This window comes from Staurois parvus, unplaced genomic scaffold (assembly GCF_062004578.1).
Source record: "Staurois parvus isolate SC_StPar_1 unplaced genomic scaffold, SC_StPar_1.0 ptg000464l, whole genome shotgun sequence".
NCBI classification, from domain to species: domain Eukaryota; kingdom Metazoa; phylum Chordata; class Amphibia; order Anura; family Ranidae; genus Staurois; species Staurois parvus.
Window position 1 is genome coordinate 1,991,680 of NW_028318260.1, and position 21,394 is coordinate 2,013,073.

At 40.0% G+C, this 21,394-nt stretch overlaps 1 protein-coding gene across 2 annotated transcripts in view; it reads right to left on the reverse strand.

Annotated features, from left to right (window-relative positions):
- Nucleotides 1–2,399: 2,399 nt before the first annotated feature.
- Nucleotides 2,400–21,394, reverse strand: part of LOC149452785 (heterogeneous nuclear ribonucleoprotein R-like) — a 52,434-nt gene continuing 33,439 nt past the window's right edge. For both annotated transcript variants that reach the window (XM_089688987.1, XM_089688988.1), the window contains exons 3-9: nt 18,884–18,997; nt 18,625–18,801; nt 13,205–13,340; nt 12,312–12,517; nt 11,648–11,797; nt 10,184–10,305; nt 2,400–4,408 (exon numbers count right to left, since the gene is read on the reverse strand). In XM_089688987.1, coding sequence (XP_089545113.1) covers nt 3,796–4,408; nt 10,184–10,305; nt 11,648–11,797; nt 12,312–12,517; nt 13,205–13,340; nt 18,625–18,801; nt 18,884–18,997 — 1,518 coding nt within the window. In that variant the 3' untranslated portion in view covers nt 2,400–3,795. The remainder of the gene's footprint in view (nt 4,409–10,183; nt 10,306–11,647; nt 11,798–12,311; nt 12,518–13,204; nt 13,341–18,624; nt 18,802–18,883; nt 18,998–21,394) is intronic.

The window sequence follows — 21,394 nt, forward strand, 5'->3', positions numbered from 1 at the left end:
ACAGCAGGAAGCCGAGTGATGTGTCACTCTCTGTGTTCCCACACCCAGGACTATAATAAAGCCAATACTGTCAGGCGGAGTTATCTTCGCCAGACATTAAAAGTTAAGTCCTGGCCCGAAGTCAGAGAGAGAGCAGCAAAGGACTATGTGATCTGGCAAGTAAATCTTTGCCACTGACTACCAATACAGGAAGGGGGTTAACAGCACTTCACTGACCACCAAAGAAGGTGATGGTTGGGATTGGAGGGGAACTTAACCCCACTGATGATCAGTGGGATTGGGGTTAACAACACTACCCCTGACCATCAATTCAGGGAAGGGGGTTAAAAGAAACGTGATGGACCAACAATGAATGAAGGTTGTGGTAGGAGTATTACTGCTTGCACTCATCAGCTATTCAGTGAGGATGGAGAGGGTAGCAGTAGAGGTACAGGGGATTAACAGGGCCGCTGACACCAATGAAGGGGTTGCTATTGCAGCTACTGACACCAATGCTGAGGGTTACTATTGCTGCCACTGAGACCAATGCTGAGGGTTGTTACTGGCACAGTAGCTAGGGGTTTTTACTGTGATTACTAACATTCTATGTTTGGAGTTATCACTACAGCCACTGACGCCAACAACTGGGCTTATATTACTCCAACTTTCTCTTCAATGTGCACAAAAAAAAACTAACAAAAAAAAAAAAACCATACAAAAACAAGCTACTATTGTGCAGCCCTCTGGAAGTGTTAGATGCTACCTATGAGGCCCTCTATAATTTTCAAATTAACTCCCACTGCTTTAAATGACTACCAGCTCTATGCTTCATACTGGTATGGCTACGAAGAAGTTTGGAGGCAATATACGCTATCAGCTTGAATTCACACAACTGAAACAGCAAGAACTGAAAGACCCCAGGAGACATCTGGTGCATATCATCCTCAGAGTAAAGCCAAATAAGAATGTAAAATAAATAGTTCAAAAGGTAAACCTTCAGAATTAGAATTCAAGCCCTAAATGTTCAGATTACTGCATAAGTCCAACAGTGTTATTTTTTTTTTTATTTGGATCTATGGCCAAAAAAAAAAATGACACTATGCAGTCTGTCACTAACATTAACACAGCAGTGCTTGCTTTTCTGAGCCCCCCACCTCCTCAACATAGTTGTATTACCCTTTGATCCTGACAGTCTTATTTTTTAACTTCTTTTAACAGACCAAGCTGTCGTGGCACATAGAGGGGTGAGACAAACCATTTAACACAGACAGGGGTAGCTTATAATGGTCAGCCTTTATTCCTATAGCTGAAAACTTTACCTAAAAAAAAAAAAAGTTGCTGTAACTGCTTTAAAATTCTCAGCTGTCTTTAGACTTTAATTTGTTACTTAAATCAACAAAACCAAAATGTAGCCACCACATCTAAGTGTTGTTGAGCCGCAATATCTTTTATTTCTTATTTTAGGTTTAGATATGCTTTAGGGTACACATTAGAGAAACACCATAAAAAACCGGTTATCAGAAATGCACAATAGTTTCCCTCTAAGATGGTACAAGCAACCAGATAAATTCCTGTCATATCCTCTGCACATCAGTTTTCACAATAAACTAAAAAAAATTAAAATAAATAAAACACGTAAAAATAAATTGTTGTAGAAACCTTGTTGTTGCAGTTAATACATGCTTCAAATGATCTGGTAGCCACCAGAAAATTCCTAATGGACCAAAAAAGGAAGTACAAATGCATAGACTTCAGCAAACATAATTATTAAAAGTTGTCAGGTGTTTTATTGCTGTCTGTGCCATCATTAGAGAGATTCACCCTCAACTTGTCCTAGTGACCATTATCACCAAAGCTGATAGTAACAGGAAATCCCAGGTTTTTGGTTGTCACCAGGACAGTAATAGGAAGGGAAATCTTCCAAAGGGGCCTAGTTCTGGTGACAACCAGGGATTCCCCCACTGTGGAGGGATTCCAAAAAAGGAAGGGAAAGTGAAGGGAAAATCTCCAGACTGGGACACAGATGCCAAAAATAAATTGACAGGGGTTATAAGCCAAAATGAAAAAAGTTTTGCCTATAAACAAAACAAAACAAAAAAAAGCTTTAAGAAAGACATGAGGAATAATAGAAGACCCTGCCCTTGCTATTCTACCCACTAATGGATTTTCAATGTGCTTGTCATCAAGAATATGTGCAATATACATTTGTTCACGCTAAATTCAAATTTGGAAATTGGAAAAGTGAATTAAGCAACAGTTCACCATTTTATAAGAACGCTAATGACCTTTGTTGACAATTACAGGAAACATTTTAGATTGGTTTATTTTTTTAATTTACAGTTTCACCTAAAAGTATTTGATCACTCACATATGCAGTCCATCCTCAGGATTGTGTTTGTTGCAAGAATCACAACTCAGAATTAGTTTCTCTTTTTCTCTTTTTAATAAGATACAACCATGTATGGAAATGGTGTGGTTGTTTGCAGTGGGTTTTAGTTTTAACTTCTTTTTTGTAATTTTTATTGAAATTGTACATGAACAAGAAAACTTAATATACAGTCACAGAACAAACTGTAGAGGCTTGTAGAGCCATAACCAAACAATTTGGTAAAACTTGTTTCCCTTCCAAAAAATGTGAAGTTGTATAAAAAAAAATAATAAAATTAATCTATACCTAGGAATGCAAAACAGTTACACAAAACTTTAAAATGCTTATAAAGACATCTATTAAAACTACTGAAGACTCATCTAGTGTTTACACTTATGTACATCGTTATTCCATTTGACAAAGGTTCTTCAGGAAACAAAAGTTTAGCCTGGGTGGGCTGTCCTGAGATATACAGTCTTTGGCTAATTATGTTGCAAAAAGAGGAAATGGCTGTGTGCGGTCCAAATTGCTAACATTGGAAACAAATGTGTTTCTAGAGAAAGCCATGAGACACGAATGCCCAAAACGATCTTAAATGACCAGTCCACCTTTTTGGTGGACAGCACACAGCCTCAGATCTCCTGTACAAGTAAATTAGCCAACGGTGTATCACAGAACTCCCTAACATGTAACGGAACGGTAGTATTTCTTTTGGAGACAAAAGTTTTCTTTTGATTTTTTTTTTTTCTGGAAAATATCCTTATGACAACTTCTCATGAGGGAACTACTAAAGCTGCCATTGCAGACTGCCAGTAGGGTAATCCCCTAGTTTCAGTACTTTCCATGCATGCAGATTAGGACCGACAACTTGTTGAATTCTTGTCCAGAGTCAAAAAGAACTGAAGCCGCAAACCGCTTAACAAGCATGTGTACAGAGGGTCTGCAATGGTAGCCTGCATAGATTTCTCTCAGGACAGGTGTCCTTTAGGGACAATTATCAAAATAAACTACAAATTCAGCACAAATGTTTACTGTCTCCAGTAACAAATTCCTAAACCTTCTAAAAAAAATCTCCTAAAAACCAAGAAAAACACTGGTATACCCTAATTACTTGGTGATGGGTGCTATCACCCAAACTAAATATCAGTGTTTAATGCAAACATTTTTATCAGTCTAAAAATGTGTGTAAACATTTAAGTTAAGCAGAAAACTCACATCCGAGGCTTGATTTTAAGTTTAAACGAATCCTACATGGGTATTCATAATTGTACCAATGCTTGCTTGGTGGACACCAATAAAACAAACTAAAAAAGATATTTACAGTATAGTAATCAAACACAGGGCCTAGTAAAGACTGCAGCAGCTACTGAAGCCTATATATTTGTTGGTATGTAAATATATATATTTGTAGGCGTTTGAATGATGAAAAGGTGTGGTTTTAGCCTTTCCTATTTCCACTGCTGCCCATAAGAATCCTGATAAAACTCCTGGCTGTCATTACTGTAACCATAGTTACCACTATAATCACCACCTTGCTGCAGTGGCTGCTGGGCTATGGGCTGGCTTCCCCAATTCTGCTGATTGTTGGTCTGGCGACGCTTGGAATCTGGCTGACTGTACCCGTCTGCCTTTCTTTTTCCACCAACATTCCCACCTCTATTTCCACGGTTACCACGCAAATTCCGACCTCGTTGTGATTGTTGAGAAGGCCCACCACGTCCACCTCTGGATCCTCTAGGAGGGCCCATGGGAGAACCCCTTTGTAAAAAATTTGAGCGCCCTCCACGTTGGGGTGGAGCTGCTCTACCTCTAGGTGGTGGAGGTGCACCTCTACCACCTCTTCCGCCTCTCCCTCGCACAGGGTATGCATCATCATAACCATAGTATGGGTCATCATATCCACCGCGGTAGTCATGGTAATCGAATGCATAATAATCATCATAGTAATCTTCATAGCCATAGTAATCTTGGGGATAGGCATAGCCACCTCTGCCTCCACGGCCCCTGCCTCTGCCTGGAGGAGGCATACGAGGAGGGGGATAATAGTAAAAATCATCATACCTATGAATATAAACCAAGTATAAGCACAAGCAAGCATTTTTACTAAAAAGCAAAAGAAATACAAATGCAGTGGATTAAAAAAAAAACTATAGTATACTTGTACTTAGCAATTGCTACACCGTGCGATTTTAAAAGGGAATGTATAGCGTTTTTAATGTTTTTCCTCTCTTCCTCTTTTTTTTGTTAAAGATTTATATATGTTAAGGATCAGCTCAATGTGAATAATCCGATCAATGTTTAGGTATAAACAACATTTAAAATATTTATAGTTTACAATCAATCAGGCAAAATGGGTCAACCATACTTGTTCATTACATATGAAAGCTCTGTTTTTGCTATGCAGTTTTACATGATCGTACATTTTTGCTGCTTCTCATTATGCAAGTCTACAAGTTTGCAAACCTTACATGACTAAAGTTGTTGTTAATCTACAATTTTCTATAATAAATACAACAATATTATGAAGTGCTAGCATGTAATGTGTGAGTCACATCAAAATAGATTTAAAAATTTTAGAGCAAACTTTTCCTGAGGGATGCATGCATATCTGTAAAGTCAGAATACAATCAAGAGAGTCTTATTGCCATGCTTGTTCCAGAAGGAGGATATAAAATATTGAAGCTACAAAGTAAACAGGACAACCAGGAAACTAGAATTTGCAAAATGAGAAGTAGCAATGGCAGTGTACTTTAAAGCTGAACTCCAGGCAAAGAGCTAAATACACAGATTAAATACATATAAATACAACTTACATGACAAAGGATTTGTAATTTATTAATCCAGAGATGTATAAAGCATGTATTGCGCACTGTAGCCAAACTTATTGCCTCATTGTGCTGCTTCTCTTTCAGTTTGCGCTCTAATGTACAGTGGAAGTATCTTATATTGAAGTGACCAAATTACTATACTTAAGCAGACCATAGATTAAATGATTTTATTTCCTTCTACCACAGGTAGAAGAAAAGAAAATTGCTTGAATTCCCCACCAATACAGTCAGTGCTGATGGGGAAATGCCTCATGCAGAGCTATTGTGTTCTGCCGGAGGGAAATTGAGTCAATGAATGGACTTGGGTACAATCAGCCTGCCCATACATAGACTGAATCTCGTCTGTACATGGATTGAATCTCGTCCGGTCTCTGCTGAACCAGCCAACATTAAATCCATGTATAAACGGCTTTAGGGCCAGTTCACACCACAAAAACGCACTCCGGATGCGTTTTTGCTTACAGTTCACACCACACACAGTTCAGATGCAGTTTACTATGTAAACTCCAGTATGGTTCTTTGCATAAAAAATGCAGCATGTTCGACTTTTTTTTCTGCACCGGAAACTGACTGGAACTGACTGCACTGGTGTGAACTAGGGCCATTGGAATACATGGCAAACACTGTGCATGCATTTTTGATGCAGAAAAAAAACGCACTGGAATGCATCTAGTATGAACTAGCCCTTACACTGCATGCATGCATGCTTCCAGGAATGCGTATATATCTCACCGACTGTCCAGATTCAGATGAGTGACCAAGTGACTCTACAGCCACCCAATCGCTTTTAAGGTCTCTCAGAAAAACTGAACAACATATTGTGTTAGTGTGCCCTAAAATTAACTTTAGGCTTCATACACACTGCAGCCTCAAAAATGCTACTTTTATAGGTGTTTGAGCTTTTTATTTCCACCTCTATACACCCCTCCATGTGTGAGGTAGGGACGTTTAGAGGCAGGAAAGAAAAAACAAAAACATGTGAGTTGGGTGTTCAGGAGAGGAGCTTTTGAGCATCAAAAACCCTCAAAAGTGTTTAAAAGGTGCCCTAATGCTAGGCACATTTCCGTGTTAATGCATTCTAATGCTCAGAATTCTGCCCAATAGAACCAGACAAGGGAGGAGAATGCACATAAAATGTGCATGCAAAAATTCCGCTTTTCAGTGCATTTTTGTTGTTGCTAAACTCCTGTAGGAGAAAAAAAGGCATCAATAGAGTACAGTTTGCATAAAGCTTTACTGCATTTTTTTACTGAAAAATGGCACTGAAAAAACCTGTGCGCCTCTCCACCTGTCCTCGCCGGCTCTTCTCCACTTTCAAATCCCTGCTCTCTCCCCCCCCCCCCATCTCCACTCAGTACCTCACTCACCGCCCACGAGATTGCCAATCATTTCCAAAACAAGATTGACGCAATCCGTAAGGACATTGTCAATTCACAATCTACCTCTCCACCTAGCCTCCCTCCCTCCATCACCCGCTCAACTCTCCCCTCCTCCGACCTCGCAAACGCACTGCCCCCCACCATGCCCAACACCCGCACACTATAACCTCCCCAACACTCCGCTCCTTCAGCCCTGCTACCACTGAGGAGGTCACTAAGGTCTTCACTGAAGCCCGCCTCACCACTTGCCCCCTGGACCCTATCCCCTCACAACTCCTCCAGTCACCCCCCTCCTCCATCATTCGCTCCCTCACCCACATCTTCAATCTCTCCCTCTCCACTGGCGCATTCCCCTCCCCCCTAAAGCACGCACACATCACCCCCATACTCAAAAAACCTTCCCTTGACCCCACGGACCTAAACAACCTTAGACCCATCTCCCTGCTGCCATTCACTTCCAAGCTCCTTGAGCGCTTACCCTACAATCGCCTAAGCACCACCCTCACTGATAACAACCTCCTTGATCCACTACAGTCTGGCTTCCATCCCCTACACTCCACCAAAACCGCCCTACTTAAAATTACTAACGACCTGCTAACCACCAAAGCTACTGGCCACTACTCAGTCCTCCTGCTCCTCGACCTCTCCGCGGCCTTCGACACAATCGACCACCCCCTCCTCCTTACTAAACTGCACTCCTTTGGCTTCAGGGACACTGCTCTCTCCTGGTTCTCCTCCTACCTATCCCAACGCTCCTTCAGCGTTACCTATAACGCTGCCACCTCTCCCCCTCTGTCGGTGTCCCCTAAGGCTCTGTCCCCGGACCCCTCCTCTTCTCTATCTACACCTCCTCCCTTGGCAAACGGATACATTCCCACAGCTTCAACTATCACCTCTATGCTGACGACACACAAATTTACCTCTCCACCCCTCACTCTCCGCCCACATCGCCCACCTCCTGAACGACATAGACTGGATGTTGCTCCATTTCCTCAAGTTAAACCTGTCCAAAACCGAGCTCCTAGTTTTTCCCCCAGCCCGCGCCCCCCCCCTCCCCTCCATCACGACTAGCAATGCCACCATCAATCCCACCCCACACGCCAAGGTCCTGGGTGTCACCCTGGACTCAAACCTTTCCTTCCAACCTCATGTCCAATCACTATCAATGTCATGCAGGCTCCACCTTCGCAACATCTCCAAGATACGTACGTTCCTCACCCCAGACACTACTAAACAACTCGTACACTCCCTCATTATCTCACGCCTGGACTACTGCAACCCCCTTCTCACTGGCCTACCCAAACAAATGCTATCCCCACTCCAGTCTATCCTGAAATCAGCGGCTAGACTCATCCACCACACCAACCACTCCACTTCTGCCACCCCCTTCTGCCAATCCCTTCACTGGCTCCTGATTGCCCAACGCATTAAATTCAAACTACTAACTCTGAGATACAAAGCCATTCACAAAGTTGCCCCAAACTACCTAACCGACCTGATACCCAAATACCACCCTACCCGTGCCCTTCGCTCCTCACAGGACCTCCTACTCTCCAGCTCCCTAGTCTCCTCCTCCCACACCCGACTGCAGGACTTCTCCAGGACTTCCCCCATCCTCTGGAACTCCCTACCCCAATCCATCAGACTGTCACCTACCCTCCTCACCTTCAGGCGCACCCTAAAAACCCATCTATTCAGGGAAGCCTACCCCACCCTCACGTAACAACCAATCTCCTCCACTCCTCCTACCACTCCATCCCCCACAGCCACTTCCTCCTGTACCACTATCCCCTCCCTCCTAGATTGTGAGCTCCAAAGAGCAGGGCCCTCGAACCCCTTGTGTATTGTGTTGTACTGTTTTGTCTCATGTTCTGTCTCCCACGCTAATGTACAGCGTTGAGCAAACCGTTTGGAGCTATATAAACACTGTATAATAATAATAATATTGTGTGTCATAAAATATTAGATCTTGCACTATTTTACTCTCAAGGGTCTCTGCTTTCAGAAAATATATAAAGGTTTAGGGGTTTTAACTAATCTTCAGGCCTAAATTATTAAAACCGCTCTGGTAGTGATGGGTAAATAAATACAGAGTTGCATTAATTTGTGTCTTTTATATCTGTCTGAAGTTCAGTTTTAAAGGTAAACACTGTAATAATAATAGCTCAAAATATATACTTGCTGAAAACACTATATTTCCCCCTTAACATCTAGCCATTTTAATGACTGCATACAACAGAAATCAAACACAAAACACAACAAATCAGCTTACTTTAAAAGACAGTATAAGGTCCAGTGACTGTGCAAACTGTAGTAACCCAAAGCAACCAATTGCAATTATAAACCTGAACACATGAACTGTAATATGATTGGATTAATGCACTTTGCACTGCTCCCAGTCCTTCATAAATGCAGCTTATCTAATTTGATAATACAGTAAATATCACATTTAGCATTTTTTTCCCAGTATAAATTAAACATCAAGATTCATTCCAATTTATTTTTGTCATTGTATCATTTTGAACAGGTTACAACAGACTCTCTGCATGTCCTCCCCTGGATTAAAAAACTATCAGTAAAAAAATGCAGATAATTCAAGTCCATCTTACAGGGAATAGTGCTATACAGGTTTGTCTGAATAAATTTTTTGGATCATTTTATAAGCAGTTCTCCAGCCAAATTAATATGACGTAAACTCACCTGAGTGTTAGAATAAGTATTCTAGTATGTTTGTGTTGTAGTATAAAATTACATCTGCAATCTTTCCTGGTCTACAGAGATGTGAGGGGAGCCCAACATAAGTCAAATAGACTTCCAGTCAGATGATGTGCAAACACTTAGAACGTGGTTTGCAAGTGTAGAGTAAGCAGGTAACAGGCAGCCAAATAGCTTACTGGACATCCTTTGTAAGAGGAATCAGCCCAGAAATCTCAAAAAAAAAAAAAAAAAAAAAAAAAAAAAAAAACCATACCCGTTGCATTGTAAATCGCCTTCCACATTGGCCTCCCCAAACTCTTCTTCTCTTACCTAAAATGCATATTTTTATACTCTGCGAAAGAGGACAAGTTTATTTTACATCATCTACCCTTTTACTAAACATTTGGAATGCTTTATCAAATGCCCACCAGCAAAACTACAAATGCTTAAAAAGGGGAAGTAATTTTGCCAGAAATCTTGTGAGCCAATAACTTTTTGCGCTCTCTGCCTGTGCACAAGGGGGTTATGGAGATGAGAAAGGGGGAGGAGAGTTCTGTGTTAATACATGAAAAATGAAGTAGCCAAGGCTGACATCACATGCATTGGGACATTTACTAAAATCGATGAAGCAGTGTATGGCAACCAATCATCCTCTAACTTCACCTTGTTCAGTTAAGCTTTGAAAATGAAAGCTAGAAGATAACTGGTAGCTATACACAGCTACTCCAGTAAATTCCCCTCACTGTGTTGTCATGTCAGAGAGGAAGGTAGGAAAAGGATATATTTCTGCAACCTCAAATTAATTTTCTGAACTTGCAGCGTGTTTAAAGGGATAAAACATTTCTTCCGGGGAAGTACTAAATATGTTTTTTTTTTTTTTTTTTTTTAATTTGCCTTGACAAGGAAATAAAAGAAATGTATAATATACTCACAATGGACCGCGAGAAGCTTGTCGAGCTGCTTGCCGCTCTTTTCTCTTCTTGTCTGGGGGTTTTGCCAATACTATTTCAATTTCTTCTCCTTCCAAGTCTGTTCCATTCATTTCATCCATTGCCTTTTATGGAAATTGATAGGACTGAATATCCAGAAGCAACAAGGTAACCCAACATTAAGCAATGTGATTGATGGGAATGGCACAAACCTAAAGCCACCCGACTAAATAAAAAATGCTGAAGGCAATGTCCTGCTTGTCTATGGCAAAACAAGTCAGCAGGAGATTTCTAGAAAAGAATGTTTTTAGATGGTTATGCTGCATTCACTTTTGGCATCATTACTCTTATATTCTTTCCTGTCTACTTAACCACTTGCCCTCCTGAGGATTTATCCCCCTTCCTGACCAGGCCATTTTTTGCGTTACGGCACTGCGTTACTTTAACTGACAAGTGCGGACATGCAACGCTGCACCCAAATGAAATTTACATCCTTTTTTTTCCCACGAATTGTGCTTTCTTTTGGTGGCATTTGATCGCCTGCTTGGTTTTTATTTTTTGCACTATAGAAAAAAAAAAAAAAAAAGACCGACAATTTTGAGAAAAGAAAAAACAATATTTGACATTTTGCTATTAAACATGTCCAGTAAAAAATTTTAAAAATCAAATCTCATCATATTTAGGCCAAAATGTATTCTGCTACATGTCTTTGCTAAAAAAAAAAAAATCCCAACACATGTAAATTAATTGGTTTATGTGAAAGTTATAGCGATTACAAATGGCGGTATATATACTGGGATTTTTAATTTTTTTAATTCTTATTTTTACTAGCAATGGCGGCGTTCAGCGACTTATAGCGGGACTGAGGCGGACATTCTGACACTGTGGGGAACTGACTTGGTGTCACTGACATACAGTGATCAGTGCTAAAAAAAAAAGCACTGACACTGTACTAATGGCATTGGGCAGGAAGAGGTTAACATGAGGGGTAATCAAAGGGTTAACTGTGTGCTGTTTTACTTGTGCCCGTGTGCTTCACTGTAAGCACGCTGCTTTGCATGGCTCTGCACAGCCATCCAAAGCAGTGTGCACGGTCTGACAGGGAGGAGAACTGTTTTGTTTACAAACAGTTCTCCCCGTCGGAGATGCTAGCAAATCACCAGACACCGGCGTGGGTAGGGCGCGTGCTCCTTACCCAGAAATGCAAAAGTGTGTGTGTGTGTGTGTGTGTGTGCGTGCGTGCGTGCGTGCGTGCGTGCGCCACCTTGCAGCGGTATTTCTGCTATAGGGCGGTCGGGAAGTGGTTAAGACTGATTTCCACTTCAGGTGTCAGTAATAATAAACCAAATATAAAACGTGTATGGGCCACAATATAACTGTTTGCATGATTTTGAATACATAGCTACATCTAAAATTTCCCCATTATTCTTACCAGTTTGGTTTCTGAAAATCAATAATTGGTCTCACCCTGACTGCAGAGTCTCTCTCCTCAAAGTGTACAAAGGCATAATCCTTTAGCTTCTTAACTCGCTCCAGCTTCCCAAACACTGAAAAATTCTTCTCCAGGATTTCCTCAGTTACTGTAGAAGACAGGTTTCTCACAAAAAGTACTTTGACCTAAAAAAAGCATGATTTAGGAAAATATAGTCTTTTCAATGAAGGTTACCAGAATGAATGTACAAAGAAAAAATGAAGGGAAAAAAAAATGGAGAAAATGCCTTTAGTTACACTTTAAATAACTCTTACATCTTGTATGAATTGACCCATATATTTATCTTTAGCCAAAGGCCGGTTTAATCGGATGCATTCACAGCTTTATATTATCAGGATATCCTAATTTTCTAGGCTGACCAAGTAGAATTTCACATGGAGTAGGGTACTTTCCTGTTTGTTTGGTTTTTTGCCATAGCAAGATATAGGTTATAAATTAATCTGCTTTATGAACCTCCTTTTGCAATATGAATTTAATAATTTTGCCACTTTTTATATTGCCATTCATTTATTCTAGCAAAAGTGAGAAATTTGGCTATAGTATCAATTTTAACAATATTTGTTAAAATTGCATTTCTCTCTATTCAATACTAAATTCTCTGAACATATGTGCACATTAGCTTCTTCTTCAGCTACTCACCTTTGCCATAATCTCAGGATCTGGCTCCTCCACTGGATCTGCCCACTCTACAGTGACTGCATTCCCCCAAACCTTCACCTTTCCGCTCATCAACCTGCGTCTGGCTTGAGCTGCACTCTTGTGGTCTTCATACTCCAAAAAACAAAACCCTCGGTTCTTTTTCTTGTCATCCGGTTGGTGATACAGGATCACATCCACCAGTCCCTCTAGAATATACAGAATGAACTGTCAATGGCTATTTGGAAAGAGCAAAACAGCAAAAAATACAGAACTTGAATATTACTTATTAGTCCTCTAGAACATGGGCAAAGGCCTCTTTTTTACATATATGAACACAGGTACACTGTTGTCTAAGAGACAATGCACACAGCTATGTAAAGATCAGTAAGAGAGAGTTCAGAGTGTAAAATAAAAATGTACGTATATATTAAAGGATAAATTTACAATTTACATATATGAATACATTTTAACACTAGCATCTAGAAAAGGATGTACAAGGTCCATGCGGACATAACTTGTGTTTTTGTTCAGAATTTCTCTGCCAGCAAGATCCTGCATACAAGCATCAGTAAATTATTACATCTATGTGCTAAAATGTATCTACGCTTTTTTTTTTTTTTTTGATAGTGGGAAAGAATTAGAAATCATCAGGTTTACCAATTTAGAAGGATCCTTTGGAAAGAATCCTTCACTTCCTGTTAGGTAAAAATATTTTCCCCAGGACAGGAAGTGAGAGGGAATCTTACAACAATGCAGACAGGCACTGAAGGGAGGGTATTTATGAACATGGGATAATCATGCAGTTATCCTTCAACTGGTTTTATGTAAATAAAATCTTACAAATGTATAACCTCATAATATCAGTAAAAATTAAATCTGCCTAAAAACAGTACCTGTAACTTTACTAAATTCCTCTAGAATATTTTCTTTTGTCTTATTTTTGGGTATTGATCCAACAAAAAGTCTGTTATTTGCAACAGAAATGCACACTCCAATGTGTTTGCCAGGGCGTATTTCATAGTTGTCACACTGAAAAGAGAAAGGTAAAAATGTACATCTCTCTGTAAATATGGGGGTAGAAATCTATTCCAAGACATTTAATATAGCAGCAAATAATCAAACCCCAAGGCTCAAAGTTGGACTGTCAGTTTTCAAAGAATTCTCATAAAAGCATCAGGCTGGCCATAGACACAGTGGGGAAAATTATTATTTGATCCTCTGCAGATTTTGTAAGTTTTCCCACTTACAAAGAAATGAAGGGTCTATATTTTGTATCATAGGTGTATTCTAAATGATAGAGACTGAATATCAACCAAAAATCCAGAAAAAACACGATATGAATGTTATAAATTGAGTTGCAGATTGGGGAGTAAAATAAGTATTTGATCCCCAAGCAAAATATGACTTAGTACTTGGTGGAGAAACCCTTGTTGGCGAACACAGAGATAAGACATTTCTTGTAGTCGGTTACCAGGTTTACACACATCTCAGGAGGAATTTTGGTCCACTCTTCTTTACAGATCTTCTCTAAATCCTTAAGGTTTCTTGGCTGTCGCTTGGCAACTCAAAGCTTCAGCTCCCTCCATAAATGTTTTATAGGATTAAGGTCTGGAGACTGGCTAGGCCACTCCAGGACCTTAATGTGCTTCTTCTTGAGCCACTCCTTTGCTGCCTTGGCATTTTGGGTCATTGTCATGCTGGAAGACCCATCCATGACCCATTTTTGGTGTTCTGGATGAGGGAAGAAGATTCTCATCAAAAATCTTACAATACATGGCCCCGTCCATTGGCCCATCATTGTGGCAAAGTCAGCCTGTACCTTTAGCAGAGAAACAGCCCCAAAGCATAATGTTTCCACCTGCGCTTGACTGTAGGAATGGTGTTCTTAGGGTCATAGTCTCCACTTTTCTTCCTCTAAACACGATAAGTAGAGTGAATGCCAAAGAGCTCAGTTTTGGTCTCGTGTGACCACAAAACTTTCTCCCACTCCTTCTCTGAATCATTCAGATGGGCATGTACATGTGCCTTCTTGAGGAAGGGGACCTTGCAGGTGCTCCAGGATTTCAATCCATGGCGGCATATTGCGTTACCAATGATTTGTTTGGTGACTGTGGTCCCAACTGCCTTGAGATCATTCACAAGCTCCCATGTAGTTCTGGGCTGATCCCTCTTTTTTCTCATGATCATTCTTACCCCATGAGGCAAAATCTTGCATGGGGCTTTAGACCAAGGGTGATTGATGGTTATTTTGTATTTCTTCTATTTGCAAATAATCAAACAGTTGTTCTCACCAAGCTTCTTGCTGATGCTCTTGTAAGCCCATGTGCTTTGTGCAGGTCTACAATCTTGTCCCTGATGTCCTTTGACAGCTCTTTAGTCTTGCCCATGATGGTGAGGTTTGAATGGAAGAAAGATTCTGTTGACAGGTGTCTTTCATACACATAAGTTGTCGTTAGGAGCACCTTCTTAAATTGACAAGACTAATTTGTGTACCACTTGAGCACACTGCCAGTCTGTGGGAGCCAGAATTACTGTTGGTTGGTAGGGGATCAAATACTCATTTTACTCACTGAACTGCAGCTCAATTTATAACACGCATTTTTTATTTTGGTTTTGGTTAATAATCTGTCTCTATCATTTAAAATACACATGATAAAAAAAAATTATAGACCCTTAATTTATTTGTAAGTGGGCAAACTTACAAAATCTGCAGGGGATCAAATAATTATTTTCCCCACTGTTGCTCAATTCCCCCATTAACACACTGTCAGAACACAATAGCTGAGCTATTGTATTCTGACAGCAGGAGTTTCAGAGGATTCCTGTAGCATTCACTTACTGCAATCTTTCTGCTCTTAGCTCAGGCATGCAGACAGGAGGGACTACAATGGATGCATGACATCACTTGCCTAGGCAAGGAAACCAAGAAGTAACTAAGGAAATTCAAAAAAAAAAAGTTTAAAACGTGAATATGTAAATATGATTTACTTTCCTATCTTTTTTTGGATGCTAGCAGCATAAGGATTAAAAAAAAGTCAATGTTGATTGAGAGAGTGAAGTTCCGCTTTAAACCTGAACAAATAATCTGTCTAAAGCCACCAGGAAATGGTAGAATGAGCAGCTATGTTCCCTTTAGTGATTGCAATCAGAAAATGAAGGGAGATTTCCTTCGGATGCACTGGAGTAGCACAGGGATAGAACAATGTCCTCGTTGAGATGAAAGACGAAAACCACTTTAGGAAGGAAGGAGGCTCTGGGTTTCAATACTACTTTGTTCCTATGACAGCAGAAATGGATCTTTATATTACAAAACAATCAGCCCAGACACACAGCTCATAGGAGGTGAGGGAAAAAAAGATAAGCATCCCTGTGATTAAGGTGGAAAGCGGAAAATCCCCGATAGATTAGAAATGGAAGTCAACAGAGAACCGAGAGCAGAATTGTAAATTGTAGCCCCTGGAAACCGTGTCTCATACATAGGAATCAGAGATGCTGTCAGACCAGGTGTCCACAAAGGTTAACAGACTTTCCCAAACTTTGGAAGATAGGGTGCTCCTTCTTGTTGAAAAGGATTTGTCAGGAATTTTGGGGTGTTTAGAGGCCCAAGTTTTGCAGTTGAACTGGGTATCTGGCTTTGAAGGTTAAGGCCTAAGAATAATGAAAGGCACTCTTCTTGGTCCCAGAGGGGGGAAGATTTTTCCCGGTCTAAGGTCTAGGTTTCTTCTGCTGTGACAGATAAGTGCTCTTACCCCCAATGATATCTCTAAGGAGGATGTCAAAGACAGCACCAAAAAGATGCTTGTCCCTCGAAGTGGGAATTCTTTTTTTTTTTTTTTTTTTTACAAATCCAGCATTTCAACTGGAGAGTTCTCCTCATGTTCACTTACAGGAGACTCGTAAAGACAAGATGATTACTGTCTCCTCAACACAAGAAAAATATAGGGCTGTTGATATTCGCTTTAAACATTCCACAAACAAGGGATCAGTTTTGAAAGAAACATGATCCCTTCTCATGGCCCTAGTCCAGTCATCTAAATTTTAACAACTTGCATTGCAGCTAATGTAGGCTATAATGCAGGGTCAGGTAGAGAATGAGGTTTTGAAAAGAATTACCAAAAAGGGTTGAAACAGTCTCTCTAGGGAGTAATGGCAGCTGGCTGAGACTCCTCAGAGACAATATCATCCAGTAATGATTTGAGACCATTTACTGGGGAGATTCCATGTGGCAAAAGATTCAGAGGCTGTCAAAGACGTAGGCAGATTAGATGCAAATTCTGCAGGGGAAGGTGTGGGGTACTATGCTGGCAGTGTCAGCAATCAGGGTTGCTATTTGTCTCATTAAATCCTGCATAAGTGCAGTGAAATCCTCCCAGGGGAGAACACAGGATGGATTTGCACCTGAAGGAGCTAAAGAAGACTCCGAAATCTAAGGCAGAGGGCAACATTCCAGTCTGCCAAGAGTCAGTTGCTCATGTGGGTGCACAGCAGGCAGCACCAGAACAGTTAGTGGGCCATGAGCTAGAAGAATCAATTACAGCAAGACTGCTCCCCATGTGCCTGGGAACCAATATGTTGCGCTGCAAGACAGACAACATAGCTTAATGCAGGCCATAGACAGTTCGTTTATCGACCAATTTTTCATCCGAAAAACGAAATATCGGTTGTTCTGTTGCCACCAATGATTGCGAAAATCAGCCGGTTTTCACAAATTTTCCAGCATGACCGATAAAAGAAATGAGGAACCGCAAAAATCGGCCACTGCCCCACTAACAGTGTGAAAATCGTCCGATTATTCTTTCGGACCAAAAATTGGCCGATAAACGAACCGTTTATGGCCTGCATAAGGCACAAGGCTAAACCTTGGGTACTAAAACTGGTGGTAGTAATAAAAGTTTGTACAGTTGGGAGGTGGCCAAGTCACTGTAGGCAGACAGCAAAAACTAACAAAGGAAGATCCTGTGTCACTTGCAACCAAAAGCAGTAGTAGGAAGATGGTATCACACACTGTGTGGCAGAACAGGAGCACAGGTGTAACATTCCCCTTAAAGGTGTCAATGCTCAGTCCTTCAGGATTGACTCTTTCTGCAGTAAACCAAGAGAAAAAAGGAGTAAAGGTGCCCAGTGGGACACATTCCAGGCTAGCCCAACAATTGTCCAGTTCAACACCACTGTTGATAATAAGGCAGATCTGGATACATGAGTACTTAAATCAGCTGAAGCAGCATGTAGAGAAAATTTAATGAAGAAAAAAATCAAATCTTTAAGAAAAGAAAAAAATGGCCAGTAAAATGATTAAATCTTTCTTGGTAGACAAATTAAATCTATCTCTCCAGGACACATTTACGTGTCTAAATCCTCATCTAGTTGTGACCGAATTATAACATAATCCTATGTCCCTCAAAGAACAAGAAAGAAATGAGGTTAACAATTATCTGGGCAGAAAGTGTAAAATTGCTCATAAAAAAAAAATAATACTTAAAGCGGTTCAAAAGTCTAAACGTTTACCTTAATGCTATTATTTTCATTAAAAGATTACAAAAAAAAAATTAACACTCCACTACCTGTCCTGCACCTCTCACCGCTCCAGTACTTTCCAGTCTGCAGCACCACTCCTCCACTTCAGCACTGTCCAGTCTGCAGCACCACTCCTCCACTTCCTGGTCTCATAGGAGACACATAGGCTCCTGGTGCTGTCAAACACCTGTGAGAAGGGATCTGGGGTGTGGATTACTGGTGTTGCATGTCTATGGATGTATACATTCCAACATCCATGGGGGACTCTATAGAGGAAGTAAGGGACCACTGTACAGAGCAGATAAGTATAACATCTTTTTTATTTTTAGTGTTAGAAAAAAAATTGCATTCAGTATCACTTTAAAATAGATCTAAATCCTTAAATGGTTGACTTTTACTCCTAACAGGAAGTGCCTGAACAAGAACCTTTTTGTTGCCATGATTGCCAGATATTTTAATGAAAGCTGCAGATTTAAAAAGATTGAAAACTAATTTAAATGATATTCACATTTTACAGCTTGTATTAGAATTTAACAATCGAGATTTAGATCTTTAAAATCATGGTACCATCCTATCTTGACACACACCATTTGGTACAACCCTAAACAAGCCAAAAAGGTTTTCACCTTGGGGTTTCTTGCATTGCAAGGAATATAAAAGATGACAACGGGCTGTTTCCTTGGTTGTCAAGGTCTATCCAATGGATTTTTACACAGAATGACAAATTCCATGTAGGAATTTTTATTTTTAATTTATCTACAGTATATCTCCAAAGTAAAAAATCATGACAAAGCATTACCAGCTTAACCGCTTCTTGTGCTGCTTCTTTATTGCAGAATGTGATGAAGGCATAGCCTCTATTTTGTCCAGTCAAAGGATCCATCATAAGTCGAAGATCCCAAATAGACCCTGCTTTTTCAAAAAGCGGTACCAATTCATCTTCATAAAGATCTCTAGGTATCTTGCCGACAAAAACCTGTTAAAGTATTACATGATAAAGGAAAATTTTTAGATTGTAATATAAGCGTGTTTAAAGCAGGAAGTAATTCTACACAAACCTCTGTCCCAATTCCGGGCTGTGCACATGAGGCCACAGATTCAGGAGGAGGACCTCCATATTTTCTTTGTCCAGTTGTCACATCTAAACTATATCCAGTTCTTTCCAATAATGCCTGAGAAGAAAAACAAATTGTCAACTGTTTGTAAATAAAGCTTCTTTTAAATGCACAAAATGCAAAAAGGTTTCTTAGAGAAATACTAAGGGGCTTCTAACTTATTTAAAAGATAATAGTTATTTTTTTTCCCTCAATTATACTTACCTAGGTGAATGCAGCATCGATCTGATGCTGCCTCTGTCTCCCGCCTACTCTAAGTGTGAGAACTCAGCAATCACATGGCCGCTCATCGCTGAGTTCTCACAGCCGCTCTGAGCAGACAGCGGTGACTGTCAGTCACCGCTGTCTGCTCTGCCCCTTCCCCATACTCACTGGAGCGGTGGACTGTGAACAAGGAGGGAAAGGCTAGCTCAGGCTCTCAGCAGTTCCCCGACAGTCGGGATCTTTCCCCAGCCTGGATCATTAGCCCGCTGTCAGTTGACAACGGATCACTGTAGTGCAAAATGAACTGCACTTCTGTGATCCACAGGAAAAGTACAGTCAAAAAAGCTTGGCTGTACGTCTCCTTTAAATAACACATTTATTCCAGTATCAAACTGCTCCATAATACTTCTTACAGTAGAACGAGAGATAATAACTTCCAAATTTTTTCAAATACACTCAAAGATAACCAGGGTAGGAAAGCATTTATCAAAACCACTCACCTGATATTACTGAATAAACCTAGAGCTTAATGCCACATCATTTTTGAATATAACAATGCCTGCAATGCTTTCCAGGCTCCCAAAACAAAAAATAGTAAATGCCCTTTTTTTTTTTTACCTGCAAAAAATGTCCATTTATTATTTTTTGCTAAAAGGTGAACTTATCCTTTAAGGTAACACTAAAGGCTCAGTTTTTTTTTCCTGTATTTTTTTTTACAAACATGTCATACTTATCTGCTTTAAGTAATGGTTTTGCACAGAGCAGCCAAATCTACCACTTCTCAGGTCCCCCATCAGTGCACTCCTTGCCCCTCCCCACTGCTGAGTGTCTCCAGAGCAAGCGGTTTGCTCAGGGGCACTTAATACCTGTTCGCTCCTGGGCCGCCTGTGTGTGTCTATAAGCCCTCCCCTCACTAGCTGTGACTGTCTCAGCCAATGAGGAGAGAGAGAACCTGGAGAGCCACTGCTCCCATGGCACAGCACTGGATCAAGTTCAGGCACAAGCAAATATTAGGGGGGGCTACAGGGGGAGCAGCATACAGAAGATATTTTACCTTCATGCATGGATGTATGAAGGCAAAATATCTTCAGCCTTTACAACCACTGTAAGATCCTCATGCACACTGGACGTTTTTACAGCTGCTGTTTTTGGCTTTTGACGTTTTTTTCAACAGCCAGTAAACCCCCCTGCATGTTATCCTATGTGTCCATGCACAAATAGCCTGTAATCAATGTTTTTTGGCAGTGGCGTTTTTTGGCTGAAAAAAAACCCAGGACTAGTGGGTTTCTAGAGGAGTTTTTTAGCTGTAAAAACACTCTAATGCTGAACAATACAGCAAAGCGTGGTAAATCACGGCAAACCAGCGTTTTTTGGACTTTGTTTGACCAAAAAAAACACACATTTTTTGTGTAAAAAACCACTAAAAAAGGAAAACACGAAAAAACGCGGCTAAACGCTAATGCAAAAACACTAAAAAAACCAGGGTGGATAAAAATCAATGATTTAAAAAAAAAAAAAAAAAAATCGGATTTGTTTTATTTAAATTGGATTTTTTTTATTTAAAATCGGATTTTTTTAAATAAAATGCTTTTTGAGGAAAATATATTACCATCCAAAGGTTATTCCATCATGAAATAAAGATTAGTTTTTTAATTATGTAGAATAAGGCTGTATATGTTTAATTTTTTTGGTAAATAAATTCCATTAATCCATTCACAATGTCATGCTCTTCCAGAGGTTTTTGTAAGATTATTGGGCAGTTTCTCTCCCTACAAGATATTATCACAGATGCTTGGTATACTTTTGCAGTTCTCAAAACTGAATTTGACTCAGCGGAGATCACATGTCTCTTCTTCACAGCAAAAATGTTATAACATGAACAGAGTTAAGAAAAAGACCTTAATCCTAACTTCTACAAACCTATGAATACAGAATCAACCCCTTCAGTGCTAAGTTTCAAGAAGTTCAGTGAATAGGATAGAAACAATATTTTTCTGATTGTTTGGAGTGGAATAGATCTGCACAAGAAGAAAGTGAAACTAAGTGTGAGGAGGAAGGGGCTGACAGTCTAAGTTTCTTTAAATATATATATTTTGTTTAGCCAAATTAGTTAACAAACATGGAGGTTTGTTTAAGCAAATAACATGTGCTGTAATGTTATTGTTTCAGTTGAATAAATCTATTTAAAAATGTTATTATTAAGGTAATGATTATTTTTCTCCTTCCTAAGTACAACAGAAAAGTTGTCCA